We start from the raw sequence: 18,428 nt of genomic DNA, 5'->3' as shown, positions 1-18,428 counted from the left end.
CCATCCTCCTACTGCTCAGTGTTGTCTTTGTTCTGGGTGATGCCAACGGTAAGAGAGACACTAGTTCACAATTTACACCTGTGTTGTGTTTCACCAAGAGAGCTGAATGGTGTAGATACCAGAGACATTCATTGATATGTAGACACAAGAGACGAAAAGAGGCCTCATCTCTAGATCTATTTCATATATCTATGTAGCTACCTCAAAGCCTTCCGTTTTTCTCTTGATAGTTAAACAAATAAAGATACAAATGTTGTATCTTTATTAAGGTCACTATATTTGCAGAACCCTCAAATAATTTGCTGATCCCAGCATCTAAACCTATTGGTTCGACAGGTCTTGTGAAAACAAATCGGAGACGACATTTAATTCATAACCATCACAACCATCATCTTGGCTTGAATAATCGGCACAATTTGATGAACTGGGGCCATAGGAATAATCATCGTTTCTGGAATCACCGAGATGGTTGGGGTTTGCTCAGAGGTTTGTTGATCTGTTCATACTTAAAAATGTACAACCGTAACAATTACCTAGTGACCTTGACCACAGCTTTGAATCAATAGGTGTTGGTTTAATCGCCACTGGAGCCAGTTCCTGGTTATGGCTACCACTGAATTTCCAAAATTGTTTTTTTAACGGGCTAAGTATTGTTTAAATAACGCACCTGTCATTATCTCTTCATTATTATCTGTGTTGTCATAGGCTCAGGTGAATGGATGGGCGCGAGACTTGATCAGAGTAGCGAGGAGAAATACATTCACCGGCCTGGTTGGGGAGCCAGAGAACGACACATTCACCGGCCTGGTTGGGGAGCCAGAGAACGATACATTCACCGGCCTGGTTGGTGGAGCAAAGAAAGATACTTCCACCGTCGTGACGGGAGCAGCGAGGAGAAACTAATGTCCTGGAGTAGCGAGGAGAGAGATGACGAGAGAAGAATAATGGAGAAGCTGATACGGCACTTGCGAATAGGTAATACTTCCTGCTCCCTGAAACCTACGGAAAATGTGAAAATTTTGTTGACTTAATTTTTTTTTTTAAATAACACATTCAGAGCTTTACTGGTCTCCTTAGTAACGTAACGGCTGCAACGCGGGAATTCATGCGGATGACTGACGTGATCTCTTCCCTCTCCAGAGCATCCTTACAGAGTGTGTCCGCACGGCTGGCACGGACACGGGACTCACTGCTACCACTACATCCCCTTCAAAGCTTCATGGCACCACGCCGAGGTACCTGTCTGTTGCCTTTAACACACGTTTAAAACCAGCACCGACACTGGCAATAGGGAGGAGTAGCGTGATTCAAATACCTACTTTGAGATCGGGCCTTTGGTTGATTTGTTGTAGTATTGATGGTTTAACTTTGTACCCAATATCTAGGGTACCTATGTTACTAAATAAAATGCAGTGTGATATGAGAACGGTAGGCCCTATCTGGGAAACCAGGGTGTCTGCTGAAAGCTGGGAGTCTTGTCTTTCCAGCAGTGCCTTCCAGTCTTTGGTGTGACTCACTAACATAGAAATCTACCCTGTTGTTATTACACATAACCTATTGCATAATTATTTGAGGTTGTTGTGTGTACCTCAGAATCAGAAAAATAGTACAGCAGGGTTTTGTTTCACCAAAACCCCATATTTTAGAATGGATACACCCCCCTCCCTGAAAAACTAAAACAACGGTTATTACCATATTACCATATTACCATATATGTGTTGTAGTTTGAGTTCTGTCATATTTCATTTATTCTTTGGAAGGAAGGAAGGGAGCTCTGCATTGAAGGGTTTGAACATCAGTAAAGTTGTTGGGAGGACAGTCATGGTGTCCGACAGAATGTTCTAGTCCTTTGGCTTTGAAGGAGTTTGAGGAGAGATTGGCAACCAGCGTTTTTTCAAAGTTGTCTGCCTGGATTCCACTTGCTGGATGATAACTGCATGCATAGAAAGAGAATTAATAGAACAGTCCCCATTCAAGATAATCCTTTTATCTTTCTGTCCAGTTTTTAAGCATGTAATCCTATTACACATAGATAGCACAGGGAGATAGACCAGTGAGATAGACCAGAGAGAGAATTTATGAAACTGGACTCGGGTGGTAATCTAGTGTCCATGTAAGGTCATGTTAGGTTTAATCTGTGGTCAATGGATTCAGTACGTTTCATCTGTAGTCAATGGGATTAGTCGGTGGTCAGTAGGTTTAATCTGTGGTCAATGGGTTTAGTTGGCGGTCAACAGAGTTACAAAACTAAAAAGTCAGTTCAAACATTGTGATGTCTGTCTCTCTCTATCTCTCCCTCCAGAGGAACTGTCTGCTCTTAGGTGGAAACCTGGCTTCAGTACACGGACCTCACCAGTATCATTTCCTTCTGTCCGTCATTGAGAAGAGCGGCAAGAAAGACCAGCGAACCTGGGTTGGAGGGAACGATGCCGTCCAGGTGAGGACTCTGTCTTTCTCACGTCATACATATTATATGCATTTTTTCTTCAGTAATAAAATGTTTAATACATTCACAATAGAGCCTCACCAATGCAAGCCTGTTTTATATGCTGGTTTTATATCTAACTACAGTAGTGTTGAGCATCTGTCTGTGTCTTGAGATGGGTCTGTCCAACTACAGTAGTGTTGAGTATCTGTCTGTGTCTCCAGGAGGGTCAGTCTAACTACAGTAGTGTTGAGCATCTGTCTGTGTCTCCAGGAGGGTCAGTCTAACTACAGTAGTGTTGAGTATCTGTCTGTGTCTCCAGGAGGGTCTGTCTAACTACAGTAGTGTTGAGTATCTGTCTGTGTCTCCAGGAGGGTCTGTCTAATTACAGTAGTGTTGAGTATCTGTCTGTGTCTCCAGGAGGGTCTGTCTAACTACAGTAGTGTTGAGTATCTGTCTGTGTCTCCAGGAGGGTCTGTCTAACTACAGTAGTGTTGAGTATCTGTCTGTGTCTCCAGGAGGGTCTGTCTAACTACAGTAGTGTTGAGTATCTGTCTGTGTCTCCAGGAGGGTCGGTCTAACTACAGTAGTGTTGAGTATCTGTCTGTGTCTCCAGGAGGGTCTGTCTAATTACAGTAGTGTTGAGTATCTGTCTGTGTCTCTAGGAGGGTCTGTCTAATTACAGTAGTGTTGAGTATCTGTCTGTGTCTCCAGGAGGGTCTGTCTAATTACAGTAGTGTTGAGTATCTGTCTGTGTCTCTAGGAGGGTCTGTCTAATTACAGTAGTGTTGAGTATCTGTCTGTGTCTCCAGGAGGGTCGGTCTAACTACAGTAGTGTTGAGTATCTGTCTTTGTCTCTAGGAGGGTCTGTCTAACTACAGTAGTGTTGAGTATCTGTCTGTCTCTAGGAGGGTCTGTCTAACTACAGTAGTGTTGAGTATCTGTCTGTGTCTCCTGGAGGGTCTGTCTAACTACAGTAGTGTTGAGTATCTGTCTGTGTCTCCAGGAGGGTCGGTCTAACTACAGTAGTGTTGAGTATCTGTCTGTGTCTCCTGGAGGGTCTGTCTAACTACAGTAGTGTTGAGTATCTGTCTGTGTCTCTAGGAGGGGGTTTGGTTGTGGAGTGACGGTTCCAAGTTTTCATACCAGAACTGGAGTCGGGGGCAGCCCTCTAATTTCAACAACAGGGAGAACTGCATGGAGATTAACTATGGAGGTAGGATGTTTTCCCTCTTGATATGAGTCCATCATGTTGATAGTTGTAAAATAAATCTTAAAAGTTTTTAAATGTGGCCTTAATTTCACTTATTGTGATCTTGTAGGAAATTCTCAGAAGGGTTTTCATACATCTATGGAAAAAAGAGACTGCACTTTTTTCTTTCCTTTCCAAACATTTGAAAATGAAGGTTTTGAGTGAGGAACAGAAGGGTTAAAATTAAGAGACCAATGCAAATTGAACGCTTCTGTTCCTCACTCAAAACCTTCCTTTTCAACTATTTTGGAAAGAAAAAGGTGCAGTGGTCTCTTAATTTTTTCTGTAGCTGTATAATGTTGATTTACAAAGGAAGTTGTGTTGCTGTCATCAGCTTCTTGCATAGACAACAACGCAATATGAAATTGTGTTTAAGCAGGTCATGTCATGAAATGTTCCGAAACACTTCAAAATGTTTCTCATTATGGATAATGTTTTTACTCTGATTCTTTTTATATATTTTTATCCACTGTATATATATTTTTTTATTAACACTGTAATAAAAACATAGACTTATTGCACAATAGAAATAAATAAAAATGTGTTCTGCTAAGATGTTATCCTGAATATGTTTGTGATGTCATGAGTAGTTTACAAATCTTTTGCAGCATTTGTAACTTTATAGCTTTGACATATTTGTATCTTTTATTGTAGTCTATGAAAGGCAATGTCAGGAAAATGACAATACATTTTCTCAAAAATATAAAAACACTATAGGGATCAACTACCAGCAAAGAAAGAGGGAAAATTAAGCCCCAAAAGAAAAAAGAACGAATATGAAACATAATTCTTGGTTTTGCTCTTTTCCAGCTGACCGTGGCAAGAATGACGCTGCCTGTTGGCATAAGTTCCCTTTCCTGTGTTCCAGAAAGCTGTGATTTCTACAATTTGGGAGATAAGACCTTGAAGAGGTTTTCAGGATGTGGGATAATTTTCAATAAAGCCACAATCTACAATATGGTCTCTTCTTAACTACAATGACAAAACCCCAATGACACACATTTGCTTGGGGGCCTCAGGGAAGAGGGCGGGCCTCAGGGAAGAGGGCGGGCCTCAGGGAAGAGGGCGGGCCTCAGGGAAGAGGGCGGGCCTCAGGGAAGAGGGCGGGCCTCAGGGAAGAGGGCGGGCCTCAGGGAAGAGGGCGGGCCTCAGGGAAGAGTGTGGGCTCAGGGAAGAAGGCGGGCTCAGGGAAGAGGGCGGGCCTATTAGTTTAACTTATGTATGACTTCATGTATAGCACTTGACTTTTTTTAGACCCATTATTGATCAGTCAGATCTCAGTCAGTGTCCTGAAAGATGTCTGCCAATTAAAATTGAGTATAATCATTGGTAAACCAGGTGTATCAGCATAGGTCTACCAGGTGTGTCCACATAGCTCTATTCATCTCTAACTGGTATTTACTAGTGGGAAATGCCTGTGTGACCCCTGAACTCTGACCTATCCCTCCTGCTGACATAGCAGCATTTCTGGTTAAATATTATATAAATAGTATTATTATGTATGTATTATCTATTAATGAATAGATAGTGCTTCTTGAACACCATCATTTGTCTACAAATGTCCATCAACCAATCAGTGTTTCTCAGTGAGATCAAAGCAGGTCATGCAAGTCTATATTAACAAGAACATAGCATAACAAAAATAGACGATATTATTGATTGCGATTAATTATAAAGCTGATAGGTGATTTCATATTTCTTTTTGAATAACATGTTAATAGTTCTAGCTTATGTTAAGAATAAATACATTGCTTGCATATATTAGTTGATTTTAGGGAGGACATTGTAGTGTGCATTAGCTGCTCAAGTGGACATGGACAACAGGGCAGATTTAACACTATAATAGTTGTCTTTTTCAAGAGTGTAGCCACATTATATAAAGTATTTCACAGAGGGGTGTCTGGTAGAGTGGGGTACCACCTTTGCCTAATAGTGACTGAACCAGTGAACAAGACAGGCTAAGATGTAGCACACCATAGTAACATTTTATCAAATAAAACGTAATTCCCCAACAACAAAATGGTGGCTAGTGAAAATGCTGAGTGGCTAGTAACTTTGGAAAACCACTAGCCACAGTGGCTGTTGAGCAGAAACATTAATGTCAAGCGCTGGTTACAAGGCAGCATTAAGAGAGTGAGGTTCTCCTAATGGAGGTGGTTAATGCAAAAGGTTTACTTTTAATAAAGCATTTCTTTCTGTCTTTCCAATTAAAACAACCGAGAGAATTTGAAGGTATGCAATCAGATCATTTAACTAATCAGTTAATGAGACAAGCAGGGGTACCTGGGATAAAGCCTGACCAGTAATCAAGGACATTCAACACACCTGTGACAGGTCTTTAAAACAGGACAGACAGGAGAAGATTAATTCTGCTAGTCAGTGAAGATCTTAAACAAAGTGACACAGACAATAAAGACTACAGAAGGTGAGTGCTCAACCTGTGTTCAACTGATCTAAACATGTGAGTTGTAGTGAGGCAACTGATGTTTTTGGAACCTTTGAGACTTCTGTTTAAAACCTGTAAATTGCTAACATTTAAATAAGGTGCACACTAGTGACATGGCCTGGTCAGAAATGTAAATCCCATGTCATCACCACCAGCTGTGTCACTGCTCCCACCTCTTCAGACAGAAAACACATGTACCTAAACTGATTAGTTTGGTGTCCAGTAGAGGTTTGACATTTCCACACATGATCTCAGTTGGTGCTCTGGATTTATTGTTCCTTGTCCTTCAGGGTAACTATGGCGATGTTGACTGTTCTGCTCCTCAGTGCTGGTAAGTGTGATGTTTCCTCTCCTTCAGTAGGAGGTGTTTAGTGTCAGTCTGGGTGTCTGGACAGTTTATAGTGGTTTCTTAATACTTTTCCCAGCATATTTCAGTGTAACTGTTGCAATACCTTCATTATCCATTCAACCAATTTGGTTCTGGTCTGTCCAAATGCATCAGTCTTCAGCCCTCTGACCCAAGGATCCTGTATCAGCTGTGGGTTGCAGAACACTGACCCAGTGGCTGGAAGTGACCCAGGTGAGGTCCTGTTGAAATTCTTCCTTTGACGTGAGTCATGGTAAGGAAGCTGCTTACACGTAATGCCGACAAAAGGCCATAACCTCCGGCAGACGTCAGACAGCAGAACCATTTGAAATGGTGTGGAAAAGGATCAGACATGAACCAACCTGACTGGTCCCCCTTGGACTGCCAGTTGTTCCAGATGTATCTGAACTCTTCCAGAGCTACCTCAACTAAATGTTGAGGTAGCTCAACATTTAGTTGAGCTACCTCAACTTGAAACCCTTGTACAGTGTCAGGCTCTCTGTATGAAACCCTTGTGCAGTGTCAGGCTCTCTGTATGAAACCCTTGTGCAGTGTCAGGCTCTCTGTATGAAACCCTTGTGCAGTGTCAGGCTCTCTGTATGAAACCCTTGTGCAGTGTCAGGCTCTCTGTATGAAACCCTTGTGCAGTGTCAGGCTCTCTGTATGAAACCCTTGTGCAGTGTCAGGCTCTCTGTATAATCCAGCACTGGTAACATGTGACCCGTTCTTCCTTTCCTGGCAGCTCCACCCTCCTGTCCAGATGGCTGGAAGGCAAATGGACCCCACTGCTTCCAGTATGTCAGAAATCCATTGAGCTGGTCTGATGCCTTGGTATGCTGAACACTGGCCCTTATGGTGTCCTTTTCAGAGTGAAGAATGTTCTGTTTTTACTGCAAACTATAATTTTTTGGAGTGTTTTCTCCATGACCGGGCTTGTCTTTCTGTCACCCATTCAGAATAACTGTCTTCAGCTGGGAGGAAACCTGGCCTCCATCCACAGCCTGGCAGAAGAGCGCTTCCTGTTATCCATGAGTCTCACTGGTAGTGATGCAGGCATCACTTGGATTGGGGGTCATGTGGCTGGTTATTTACATGAGGTTGGTTCTTAAAGGGGCAGGTCATCTGTGATTTGACTGTTTGTTTGTACTGGATTTCCCCAAACAGCTTTGTCCCAGAATTGGTGTCACCTTTTGCTGGTAGCCTGTTCCCCCAAGAATGTTGAAATACTTCAACACCTCAAGCCAACCTTTTCAGACCTATTTTTACTGTCTTTCTACATTAAGCTTTAACAAAAAATTTTCAGATTAAACAGAAGGTCCATTCAACAGAGGTCAGGTTGAGTCCTCTGTGATCACAAACAGCCAAAGATCTGGGGAATCCACTGTAAGAGTGAATTAGACCAGTGTTTTTCAACCCTGCTCCTGGGGGCACAGATCCCTGCATGTTTTAGATCTCCCTGGTCTCATGTTTCAAATGATCAGCTCATTATCATGTCCTTGATGGTCTACACCAGGTATGTGAGGGCAGGGAGAGACTTAAAACATTCAGGAGCAGGGTTGAATAACACTGAATTAGACCACGGTAACTGTCTTAACTAGTCCTAATACAGACTACACACTCATTCCTAGATTGAGGAGTGGTTAATGACCTTGTGTTCCGGTCAGGTGGAATTCAATTGGACCGACACGTCGGCGCCGGTGTACAGACATAAACTGGCCCAGGGACCTGGCCCCTCCCCCTTCTGTGTGACCCTGGAAGGTAACCATGGAAATGCATGATGCAGTGTGAATCTCTGCTTATTTGCTTTAAAAGAAATGTTGACACTTTCCCCCTGATCTTCAGCTAGTACTTAATTGTTCTACTGTACATAGACACTTTCTTAAACCATTACTTTAACCCTGAAATGGCACCTGATTGTCTAATTCTCAGAACAGTTCAGGGTTTCAGGTAACACATGGGACAGCCGGGGAAAGGTTCAGGAATCCTGCTCCTTCACTAAGAAGGAAGAGGAGCTGCTGTTGGTTGAACCTGATGGATGGACAACCTCCACTCACTAGGGGGCAGCAGTGAGGTGTCTAACCACTCCTTATTTCATCTTGTGTCCTCAGAACCTGCTGCCGGGTCTCCCCAGTGGTTCCCCGCACCCTGCCACAGACGCCATCCGTCCCTCTGCCAGAACCATTGAGCAAAACACGCTGGTCCAGATCTTTTTGGTTGCACTGTAACTGCTTTATCCAGGTGAATGTTTCCATTCAGGATGTAGTAAATACAATCAATGTTTTAGTAATATCACACCTCTACAATACAAGGGTGCCTTTTATCAGCATGGTTTGAACTAAGCCCTGGTCTCTAATGTGATCCTGTGTGACTTCCATCATTTGTGTCTACTTAACTGAACTCCAGTATTGTGACATCAGGCTGTATTCATCTATTAAAGCATATTTTGTGAAACCCACAAGTATTGTCTCAAACTAGTGGTTGAAACATGGTATTGAAGGTTCTCTTGACTAGATGGTGTTTGTATTAACAAGAACAGACTCATGGTTCTAATAACAGCTGGTTGGTAGGGCTGGATGAACTACAAACCCCAGGATTGAATAGTTCATTACATTCCTGTAAGACCACTAAGGGAAATGCTAGGCCACCACAAATTCACTGTGAAACTCAATGTTTAGGAGACAAAAGTTTTGAGTTCCTAAAACCACAACTCATGACAGTCTTACCTGTGACCCCATAAATCATAAACTGATCCTTATTTATCCAACAGGACCCCCATTCTGATGTATTAAACTGGTGGTTTTATATGGGTTAAAACCCGGAGCTCACCTGTAATTTGTGTGAAATGGTTGATTTACATGTCTCTGAATGCATTATCTACCTCATGTCCAGCTTGCCTTACAACCAGCACTAAATGCAAGCCTGGAATCAACACTAGACTTCACTGCTCTGGTACAAATTGGCTAAGAACAACAAATTGGGATGAAACCTTGGCATTGGATGTCAGGATTTTATAAAATGTAATTCCTCAATGCTTCAATATGGATGAATATATCTTAAACTCTAAAAACTTTGTATAATTTCAATCCAATGTGACAGACTCTACTGGGCACCAAGAGACTTGAAGCTACTCTGAAACCCTTTAATTTTGAGAAACACATCACGCTACAGCGCTGGTCTATTTTCTATTGACTGACTGGGCCCTTGTATCCAGGGTACCTCTATATGTTCACTAACCTGATGACCCTGTTATATCCAGGGTAGCCCCAATATATTCACTGATCTGATGACATGGTCATATCCCAGGGTACCCCAAATAGATTCACTGACCTGATGACACGGTCATATCCCAGGGTACCCCAGATAGATTCATGGTAATACCTAGGGAAAATAAGTAGCCAATCACATCCTTTAATTAATCAGTCAAGCAGGAGCACCTGGAATAAAGCCTGACCTGTAATCAAGGACATTCATCCCACCAGTGACCGGTCTTTAAAACAGGACAGACGGGAGAGGAAGAATTCTGCTAGTCAGTGAAGATCTTTAAAGAAGTGACATGACATCTGAGGAATTCAGAAGTTGAGAGGCTAATGTCTGGTCTTCAATGACTATTCCTGCCTGCTTCCCAACTGTGAACCCTATTCCTTATGTAGTACACTACTTCTGATTGGGGTCCCTAGGGAGTAGTGTCCCTGGTCGTGTGCAGCTCTGATCGGTAGTTGGGTGTTAAACAGGGGCTTGTGTGTTTGTAAATCATGTATTTCTGGAGGTTTCGGTGACATATTAAAATCAGAGGTCAGTGTTCAGCCAATCTGAAGCCTGAGGTGACCAACTTGGTGCCCCCAGGATGGAGTTTGAGGAAGATGGTGTTATATTAACACCAGTAACATACTTCAATGTGTCCCTAATGTCTCCCAAAGACCCAGAACTTCACATGTTCCAACAGTTCAGACTCAACCAACACCTCTGTTCTGTCAGGAACTAATCACCATGGTGATGTTGACCATTCTGTTTCTATGGTCAGCCTGTGTTCTGGGCCATGTCTCTACAGGTGAGTGTCTACCACACACCTGCTCTGACCTCACTCCTTTCAGGGCCTGCTGTGACCAATTGGGTGGAGTCTCTCTGAGCCATAGGTGTGTGTATGACTTTTGACCTCTGCCCTGGCAGCTCATGTCTCCTGTCAACATGGCTGGAAGGCCCATCAGTCAATCTGCTTCCAGTATTTCAGTGCTCCAATGAACTGGTCCGAAGCCCTGGTAGGTTCTATACCCTCTTTGGTTTCTCCTGCAGATCTCCTTTCAGATGAGGAATGTTGGCACACTTGGATACTGTTGATGGAATGTTGTTGTCCTCCTCACCATGATTGTCTCCTGCTTTAGGACAACTGTTTAAAGCTTGGGGGAAACCTGGCCTCCATCCACAGCCTGGCAGAGGAGCGCTTCCTGTTATCCATGATAAGGAGTCACACTGGCAGTGACCTTGGCATCACCTGGATCGGGCGTCATGATGTTGGCTTGTTTTCCGAGGTCTGTTCTTGATCAATCACTTGGACTCTTCATTCCTTGATTGAGGTTGTCTAAATGAGGATTCCTTAATTAAAATGATTTTTGCAGATGGAATTCCAGTGGACTGACATGTCAACATCTGACTTCAGACCTGAAGTTCGACGTGAGTCCATGATGTCAGTGTACGGCCTTACCCTAGAAGGTAACCATGGAAATGCTTCCTTCAACTTCAGTTCACTAGGTGCTGGTATTGTTTTTAGTTGGTGTTCTTGGTCTGTCCTCAGAACCAGCTGGTGGTTCTCCACAATGGTTCCCAGAGGCCAGCCATCGACACCATCCATCGCTCTGCCAAAACAGACCAGAACATAGTTCTACAAGAGATCACACGTCCCTGTTACACTGCCTTATTGGAATAATTTAACATGTAATATCAGATGGTCTTATATTGGTTGAACAGATTTAAATACTTTCAGATTTAAAATGGGCTTGAGGACCACACTATTCCCATAGAGTACCACTGTCCATCTGGTGGTAGAAATACAAAGTTCATAGTGTTCTTGGTCACAAACCTCTCCCTATGTGTTATGGAAGACAATGTACTACATTTAACACACATTTGTATTTTCATTGTGTGCATTTTTACCTCAGAACTCATTGCTACTATCCTCTCAAGGGAGTTGCTTGTTCATGATGGCTTTGAGTTAACTCTATATATTCTAGATCTCTGGTTCTATGTATGTGTTCTATATCCAACTCTATGATTTCTACTTTACTGAATCAAGTTATTGGTCTTCTATCCACCTCTATAGGATGTACTTATTTTACTGAACTTGATCATAAAAATGCAGGTTATACATTTTCTATTTTGATTGTATCATTGAAGCAGTCAGTTCTTAACGCTTTTCTGCATATTCACTATGTTGTAGTGTTTTATCTAACCAGAAGTAGAACACTATGCAATATAAGGTACCACTTGGCCAATATTCTTGTCAAAATAAAGGTTAACATTTTACACTTGATTCAACACAGAAAACAATGCCGGACTGTCACGCTGAGATATCACCTATCAGTTTAATGTAAATTAGCCAACGGACCCTTAGCCAAGTGTACCAGAACATGTAGGAGGGATGTTCATTTATACTTTCTTGCTGTACCTTACAAAGTGTTCAGGAGTGACGATGTAAATGAATGAAAAAGGGACAGGGAGAGTCTGAGACAAAAGGAGACAGAAAAAAAGACACACACATTGAGAGAGACACAGTGACCACTGTGATTAGATAACTAAATATTATTTAAATGTATAACTAAATGTAGTTAGATATCTCTGGAGGGGAAAAGGAGCTCCCAAACAAAGATGGCAATATCTGGAAACAGCATTTCGAAACACTCACAGGAAAATAACATTACCCCGCCCAAAATATTGGTAATAAAACAATTAAAACTGTCAGAATTAGCAATAAAAGAAAAATTATGCAATTAACTGGACAATTATATGACTGAACAACGTGATAATCTGATGGACCTCAGGAGTGGTAAAGCCAGTGGGCCAAACAGGAGTCAAACAGAAAGGCTTAAAAACAATAGTCCTGAGCTTAGAGAAGATATTGTCAGGCTCTTTAACCTGGTAGTGAGTGTTTGTGACTGCCCTGAGATCTGGAGCCAAATCTTTATTACACATATATTCAAAAGTGATTAAAAGTTTGACCCAAATAACTATTGAGACATCTCTTTAGTAGTAACTTGGGAAATGTTTTCTGTAGCATAATTAATGCCAGAATCCTTAATCTTTAGTGAAAGGTTGTGTGTGTTGTGGCTTCACAAATGCTTTGCTGCATACCTCGGTTGTAACGAGTGGTTATTTCAGTCAAAGTTGCTCTTCTATCAGCTTGAATCAGTCGGCCCATTCTCCTCTGACCTCTAGCATCAACAAGGCATTTTCGCCCACAGGACAGCCGCATACTGGATGTTTTTCCCTTTTCACACCATTCTTTGTAAACCCTAGAAATGGTTGTGCGTGAAAATCCCAGTAACTGAGCAGAATGTGAAATACTCAGACCGGCCCGTCTGGCACCAACAACCATGCCACGCTCAAAATGTATTAATGTGCCTAGTCACTAAAGTATTTGTATACTAGTCCTACCAATTCTTTGTACATTTTGCTTGTGCCAGTGCACATCAGATTCGTCTGTTTATTAAATAACCTAACCTTAACCTCATCTGCAATGAGTGTATTTGTGGCTCTGACTACTATGACAGTGAGCTCTGTGTTCCTCAAATCACATGCAGTAAAGAACTCAATGCACTGAATTCCCATAAGAACTGTTTTGTACACTGACAAATTATTTGTGCGTTGTCTAACAAAATGTTTTGATTATTATTTTTTTCGTGACGTGACGGGAAGGATTTTGCCATCGAAACCTGCCCCTTTAATGCAACAGAATGCAACAGAATCACTGCTCTGGACACAGCCCACATGCATTTATTAATTACTTCAATTTGTACTCTTCAAATGTTCACCCGGCACAGCCAGAAGAGGACTGGTCACCCCTTGGAGCCTGGTTCCTCTCTAAGTTTATTCCTAAGTTTCTTTTAGGGAGTTTTTTCAAGCCACTGTGCTCCAACACTGTTGTTGTTTGCTCCTTGGGGTTTAAGGCTGGATGTTTTGTAAAAGCACTTTGTGGCAAGTGCTGATTTAAAAAGGGCTTTATAAATACATTTGATTGATTGAAAATACATATAGTTTATTCACCAAATGGTTGAGTGTTGATCAGGAACAATGAGCATAGACTGGTTCACATGTTATTCTCTGTGTTGTAGTGATGGAGGACGAGGGGAGGAATGAGTCAATGGGAGCAGAGAGAAACAGGTCATCCTTGACATGTTGACCTGTTCTATGTAATCTAATTCCTATTATGAACCAGAAACAACGTATGTCACACAATTGAAATAATATTTGATTACATAAAATTTTTTATTCAAACATTTTTAGAGAGTTTTTCATACATTGTGAGTATAGTAAAATCCAATATAACATAACCTGGATAAACTAATTACATCCTCATCAGTATAAGTAAATACAGATTTAATGAAATAAGAAATGTGTTATAATATCATTTTAACAGGCTTTCAGGATGTGGGATAATTTTCAATAAAGCCACAATCTACAATATGGTCTCTTCTTAACTACAATTACAAAACCCCAATGACACACATTTGCTTGGGGGCCACTGGGAAGAGTCTGCAGCAGAATGCAGTTTATGGGCAATGAAATCTGGCAACCTGCATACAGGACAACACGGGTCCAGACATCGGGGATGAGTAATGTCGGAAAAACAGGTGGATCGTAGTTTTCTTTTACACCCAAGCATGTTAAAATATTCCATTTAAACTTAATGACCTCAAACTACATCTAATCCACATAATAAAAATAAAAACTTTTCAGGTGTCTTTTAGTAGCCAAAAATTACAGATTTGTTTTTATAGAGAGATCGCGAGACAAACGAAGATGACTGGGGAAAAGACCGCCAGATTACGGTATCACCAAAAACATTAGGCTATATATGCAATATATATAGAAAAAATATATATAATTAACATATTTAAGTTACTAACAATATAAATATATGAACGTGAAGACGCTGGAACAGCGACAGCAGCAGAGCCTAGTAGAGCTGAATGAAGTGGAGGGACATTAACGATGTGGCAAGGATGAGGAGAAAACTTATAAAACTTATAAAAACTTATAAATCCAGCTCTGTTTCGTTTTTTCATGCAAGTCTATATTAACAAGAACATAGCATAACAAAAATAGACGATATTATTGATTGCGATTAATTATAAAGCTGATGGGTGATTTCATATTTCTTTTTGAATAACATGTTAATAGTTCTAGGTTATGTTAATAATAAATGTATTGCTTGCATATTTTGGTTGATATTAGGGAGGACATTGTAGGGTGCATTAGCTGCTCAAGTGGACATGGACAACAGGGCAGATTTAACACTATAATAGTTGTCCTTTTCAAGTGTGTAGCCACATTATATAAAGTATTTCACAGAGAGGTTGTCCGGTAGAGTGGGGTACCACCTTTGATTAATAGTGACTGAACCAGTGAACATGACAGGCTAAGATGTAGCACACCATAGTAACATTTTATCAAATAAAACGTAATTCCCCAAAAACAAAACGGTGGCTAGTGAAAATGCTGAGTGGCTAGTAACTTTGGAAAACCACTAGCCACAGTGGCTGGTGAGCAGAAACATTAATGTCAAGCGCTGGTTACAAGGCAGCATTAAGAGAGTGAGGTTCTCTTAATGGAGGTGGTTAATGCAAAAGGTTTACTTTTAATAAAGCATTTCTTTCTGTCTTTCCAATTAAAACAACTGAGAGAATTTGAAGGTATGCAATCAGATCATTTAATTAATCAGTTAACGAGACTATCAGGAGTACCTGGGATAAAGCCTGACCAGTAATCAAGGACATTCAACACACCTGTGACAGGTCTTTAAAACAGGACAGACAGGAGAAGATGAGTTCTGCTAGTCAGTGAAGATCTTAAACAAAGTGACACAGAATATAAAGACTACAGAAGGTGAGTGCTCAACCTGTGTTCAACTGATCTAAACATGTGAGTTGTAGTGAGAGGCAACTGATGTTTTTGGAACCTTTGAGACTTCTGTTTAAAACCTGTAAATTGCTAACATTTAAATAAGGTGCACACTAGTGACATGGCCTGGTCAGAAACTTAAATCCCATGTCATCACCACCAGCTGTGTCACTACTCCCACCTCTTCAGACAGAAAACACATGTACCTAAACTGATTAGTTTGGTGTCCAGTAGAGGTTTGACATTTCCACACATGATCTCAGTTGGTGCTCTGGATTTATTGTTCCTTGTCCTTCAGGGTAACTATGGCGATGTTGACTGTTCTGCTCCTCAGTGCTGGTAAGTGTGACATTTCCTCTCCTTCAGTAGGAGGTGTTTAGTTTCGGTCTGGGTGTCTGGACAGTTTATAGTGGTTTCTTAATCCTTTTCCCAGCATATTTCAGTGTAACTGTTGCAATACCTTCATTATCCGTTCAACCAATTTGGTTCTGGTCTGTCCAAATGCATCAGTCTTCAGCCCTCTGACCCAAGGATCCTGTATCAGCTGTGGGTTGCAGAACACTGACCCAGTGGCTGGAAGTGACCCAGGTGAGGTCCTGTTGAAATTCTTCCTTTAACGTGAGTCATGGTAAGGAAGCTGCTTACACATGATGCCGACAAAAGGCCATAACCTCCGGCCGACGTCAGACAGCAGACCCATTTCAAATTGTGTGGAAAAGGATCAGACATGAACCAACCTGACTGGTCCCCCTTGGACTGCCAGTTGTTCCAGAAGTATCTGAACTCTTCCAGAGCTACCTCAACTAAATGGTCAACTGGGCAGCACTCCGCTTGAAACCCTTGTACAGTGTCAGGCTCTCTGTATGAAAGCCTTGTGCAGTGTCAGGCTCTCTGTATGAAAGCCTTGTGCAGTGTCAGGCTCTCTGTATGAAAGCCTTGTGCAGTGTCAGGCTCTCTGTATGAAAGCCTTGTGCAGTGTCAGGCTCTCTGTATGAAACCAGTGTGCAGTGTTAACATGTGACCTGTTCTTCCTTTCCTGGCAGCTCTACCCTCCTGTCCAGGTGGCTGGAAGGCAAATGGACCCCACTGCTTCCAGTATGTCAGAAATCCATTGAGCTGGTCTGATGCCTTGGTATGTAGAACACTGGCCCTTATGGCTAATGGTGTCCTTTTCAGAGTGAAGAATGTTCTGTTTTTACTGCAAACTATAATTTTTTGGCATGTTTTCTCCATGACCGGGCTTGTCTTTCTGTCACCCATTCAGAATAACTGTCTTCAGCTGGGAGGAAACCTGGCCTCCATCCACAGCCTGGCAGAGGAGCGCTTCCTGTTATCCATGAGTCTCACTGGTAGTGATGCAGGCATCACTTGGATTGGGGGTCATGTGGCTGGTTATTTACATGAGGTTGGTTCTTAAAAGGGCAGGTCATCTATGTGGTTTGACTGTTTGTACTGGATTTCCCCAAACAGCTTTGTCCCAGAATTGGTGTCACCTTTTGCTGGTAGCCTGTTCCCCCAAGAATGTTGAAATACTTCAACACCTCAAGCCAACCTTTTCAGACCTATTTTTACTGTCTTTCTACATTTAGCTTTAACAACAAATTTTCAGATTGAACAGAAGGTCCATTCAACAGAGGTCAGGTTGAGTCCTGTGATCACAAACAGCCAAAGATCTGGGGAATCCACTGTAAGAGTGAATTAGACCCGTGTTTTTCAACCCTGCTCCTGGGGGCACAGATCCCTGCATGTTTTAGATCTCTCCCTGGTCTCACATGTTTCAAATGATCAGCTCATTATCATGTCCTTGATGGTCTACACCAGGTATGGGAGGGCAGGGAGAGACTTAAAACATGCAGGAGCAGAGTTGAATAACACTGAATTAGACCACGGTAACTGTCTTAACTAGTCCTTATACAGACTACACACTCATTCCTAGATTGAGGAGTGGTTAATGACCTTGTGTTCTGGTCAGGTGGAATTCCAGTGGACCGACGCGTCGGCGCCGGTGTACAGACATAAACTGGCCCAGGGACCTGGCCCCTCCCCCTTCTGTCTGACCCTGGAAGGTAACCATGGAAATGCATGATGCAGTGTGAATCTCTGCTTATTTGCTGTAAAAGAAACGTTGACACTTTCCCCCTGACCTTCATCTAGTACTTAATTGTTCTACTGTACATAGACACTTTCTTAAACCATTACTTTAACCCTGAAATGGCACCTGATTGTCTAATTCTCAGAACAGTTCAGGGTTTCAGGTAACACATGGGACAGCTGGGGAAAGGTTCAGGAATCCTGCTCCTTCACTAAGGAAGGAAGAGGAGCTGCTGTTGGCTGAACCTGATGGATGGACAACCTCCACTCACTAGGGGGCAGCAGTGAGGTGTCTAACCACTCCATATTTCATCTTGTGTCCTCAGAACCTGCTGCCGGGTCTCCCCTGTGGTTCCCCGCACCCTGCCACAGACGCCATCCATCCCTCTGCCAGAACCATTGAGCAAACGCGTTGGTCCAGATCTTTTTGGTTGCACTGTAACTGCTGTATTAATCTATTAAAGCATATTATGCGAAACCCACAAGTATTGTCTCAAACTAGTGGTTGAAACATGTTATTGAAGGTTCTCTTGACTAGATGGTGTTTGTATGAACAAGAACAGACTCATGGTTCTAATAACAGCTGGTTGGTAGGGCTGGATGAACTATAAACCCCAGGATTGAATAGTTCATTACATTCCTGTGAGACCCCTAAGAGAAACGCTAGGCCACCACAAATTCACTTTGAAACTTAATTTTTAAGAGATGAGAGTTCCTAAAACCACAACTCAGGACT

General features: G+C 42.0%; 4 protein-coding genes across 4 annotated transcripts; all 4 read left to right on the top strand.

Moving 5' to 3' along the window:
• Positions 1 to 415: 415 nt before the first annotated feature.
• LOC106023994 (galactose-specific lectin nattectin-like) lies at positions 416 to 4,594 on the top strand. The gene is made up of 6 exons (XM_029117872.2): positions 416 to 486; positions 706 to 975; positions 1,141 to 1,235; positions 2,303 to 2,437; positions 3,530 to 3,641; positions 4,488 to 4,594. Exons 1-6 carry the CDS (start codon positions 420 to 422, stop codon positions 4,553 to 4,555), a joined length of 747 nt encoding a protein of 248 aa, XP_028973705.2. The 5' UTR covers positions 416 to 419; the 3' UTR covers positions 4,556 to 4,594.
• A 1,438-nt stretch (positions 4,595 to 6,032) lies between these two features.
• Positions 6,033 to 8,948, top strand: LOC106024071 (type-2 ice-structuring protein-like). Its single transcript, XM_029117886.2, has 7 exons — positions 6,033 to 6,102; positions 6,414 to 6,454; positions 6,626 to 6,703; positions 7,233 to 7,321; positions 7,447 to 7,587; positions 8,155 to 8,248; positions 8,599 to 8,948. The coding sequence occupies exons 2-7, from the start codon at positions 6,421 to 6,423 to the stop codon at positions 8,673 to 8,675; spliced, it is 513 nt and encodes a 170-aa protein (XP_028973719.2). The 5' UTR covers positions 6,033 to 6,102; positions 6,414 to 6,420; the 3' UTR covers positions 8,676 to 8,948.
• Positions 8,949 to 10,026: 1,078 nt separating this feature from the next.
• Positions 10,027 to 11,716, top strand: LOC114830332 (galactose-specific lectin nattectin-like). Its single transcript, XM_029117879.2, has 5 exons — positions 10,027 to 10,538; positions 10,658 to 10,746; positions 10,870 to 11,016; positions 11,104 to 11,197; positions 11,280 to 11,716. Exons 1-5 carry the CDS (start codon positions 10,478 to 10,480, stop codon positions 11,414 to 11,416), a joined length of 528 nt encoding a protein of 175 aa, XP_028973712.2. The 5' UTR covers positions 10,027 to 10,477; the 3' UTR covers positions 11,417 to 11,716.
• Positions 11,717 to 15,516: 3,800 nt separating this feature from the next.
• LOC105010205 (type-2 ice-structuring protein-like) lies at positions 15,517 to 18,177 on the top strand. The gene is made up of 7 exons (XM_029118717.1): positions 15,517 to 15,586; positions 15,900 to 15,940; positions 16,112 to 16,189; positions 16,645 to 16,733; positions 16,866 to 17,006; positions 17,574 to 17,667; positions 18,019 to 18,177. The coding sequence occupies exons 2-7, from the start codon at positions 15,907 to 15,909 to the stop codon at positions 18,093 to 18,095; spliced, it is 513 nt and encodes a 170-aa protein (XP_028974550.1). The 5' UTR covers positions 15,517 to 15,586; positions 15,900 to 15,906; the 3' UTR covers positions 18,096 to 18,177.
• The last annotated feature ends 251 nt before the right edge of the window (positions 18,178 to 18,428 follow it).

This window comes from Esox lucius, chromosome 24 (genome assembly GCF_011004845.1).
Source record: "Esox lucius isolate fEsoLuc1 chromosome 24, fEsoLuc1.pri, whole genome shotgun sequence".
Classification (NCBI taxonomy): domain Eukaryota; kingdom Metazoa; phylum Chordata; class Actinopteri; order Esociformes; family Esocidae; genus Esox; species Esox lucius.
Note: the sequence above shows the minus strand (reverse complement) of the source record. Positions and strands in the feature narration are given on the sequence as shown.

What these genes read in the sequence shown, in the direction of transcription:
- LOC106023994 (XM_029117872.2), top strand. Translation starts at nt 420, where the DNA reads ATGAACTGGGGCCATAGGAATAATCATCGTTTCTGGAATCACCGAGAT. An exon ending in TGGTTGGGGTTTGCTCAGAG is followed by an intron (nt 487 to 705) that starts GTTTGTTGATCT and finishes GTGTTGTCATAG; the next exon opens with GCTCAGGTGAATGGATGGGC. An exon ending in CTTCATGGCACCACGCCGAG is followed by an intron (nt 1,236 to 2,302) that starts GTACCTGTCTGT and finishes CTCTCCCTCCAG; the next exon opens with AGGAACTGTCTGCTCTTAGG.
- LOC106024071 (XM_029117886.2), top strand. Translation starts at nt 6,421, where the DNA reads ATGGCGATGTTGACTGTTCTGCTCCTCAGTGCTG. An exon ending in TGTTCTGCTCCTCAGTGCTG is followed by an intron (nt 6,455 to 6,625) that starts GTAAGTGTGATG and finishes CAAATGCATCAG; the next exon opens with TCTTCAGCCCTCTGACCCAA. An exon ending in TGAGCTGGTCTGATGCCTTG is followed by an intron (nt 7,322 to 7,446) that starts GTATGCTGAACA and finishes TCACCCATTCAG; the next exon opens with AATAACTGTCTTCAGCTGGG.
- LOC114830332 (XM_029117879.2), top strand. Translation starts at nt 10,478, where the DNA reads ATGGTGATGTTGACCATTCTGTTTCTATGGTCAGCCTGTGTTCTGGGC. An exon ending in TGAACTGGTCCGAAGCCCTG is followed by an intron (nt 10,747 to 10,869) that starts GTAGGTTCTATA and finishes CTCCTGCTTTAG; the next exon opens with GACAACTGTTTAAAGCTTGG. An exon ending in GTACGGCCTTACCCTAGAAG is followed by an intron (nt 11,198 to 11,279) that starts GTAACCATGGAA and finishes GTCTGTCCTCAG; the next exon opens with AACCAGCTGGTGGTTCTCCA.
- LOC105010205 (XM_029118717.1), top strand. Translation starts at nt 15,907, where the DNA reads ATGGCGATGTTGACTGTTCTGCTCCTCAGTGCTG. An exon ending in TGAGCTGGTCTGATGCCTTG is followed by an intron (nt 16,734 to 16,865) that starts GTATGTAGAACA and finishes TCACCCATTCAG; the next exon opens with AATAACTGTCTTCAGCTGGG. An exon ending in CTTCTGTCTGACCCTGGAAG is followed by an intron (nt 17,668 to 18,018) that starts GTAACCATGGAA and finishes TTGTGTCCTCAG; the next exon opens with AACCTGCTGCCGGGTCTCCC.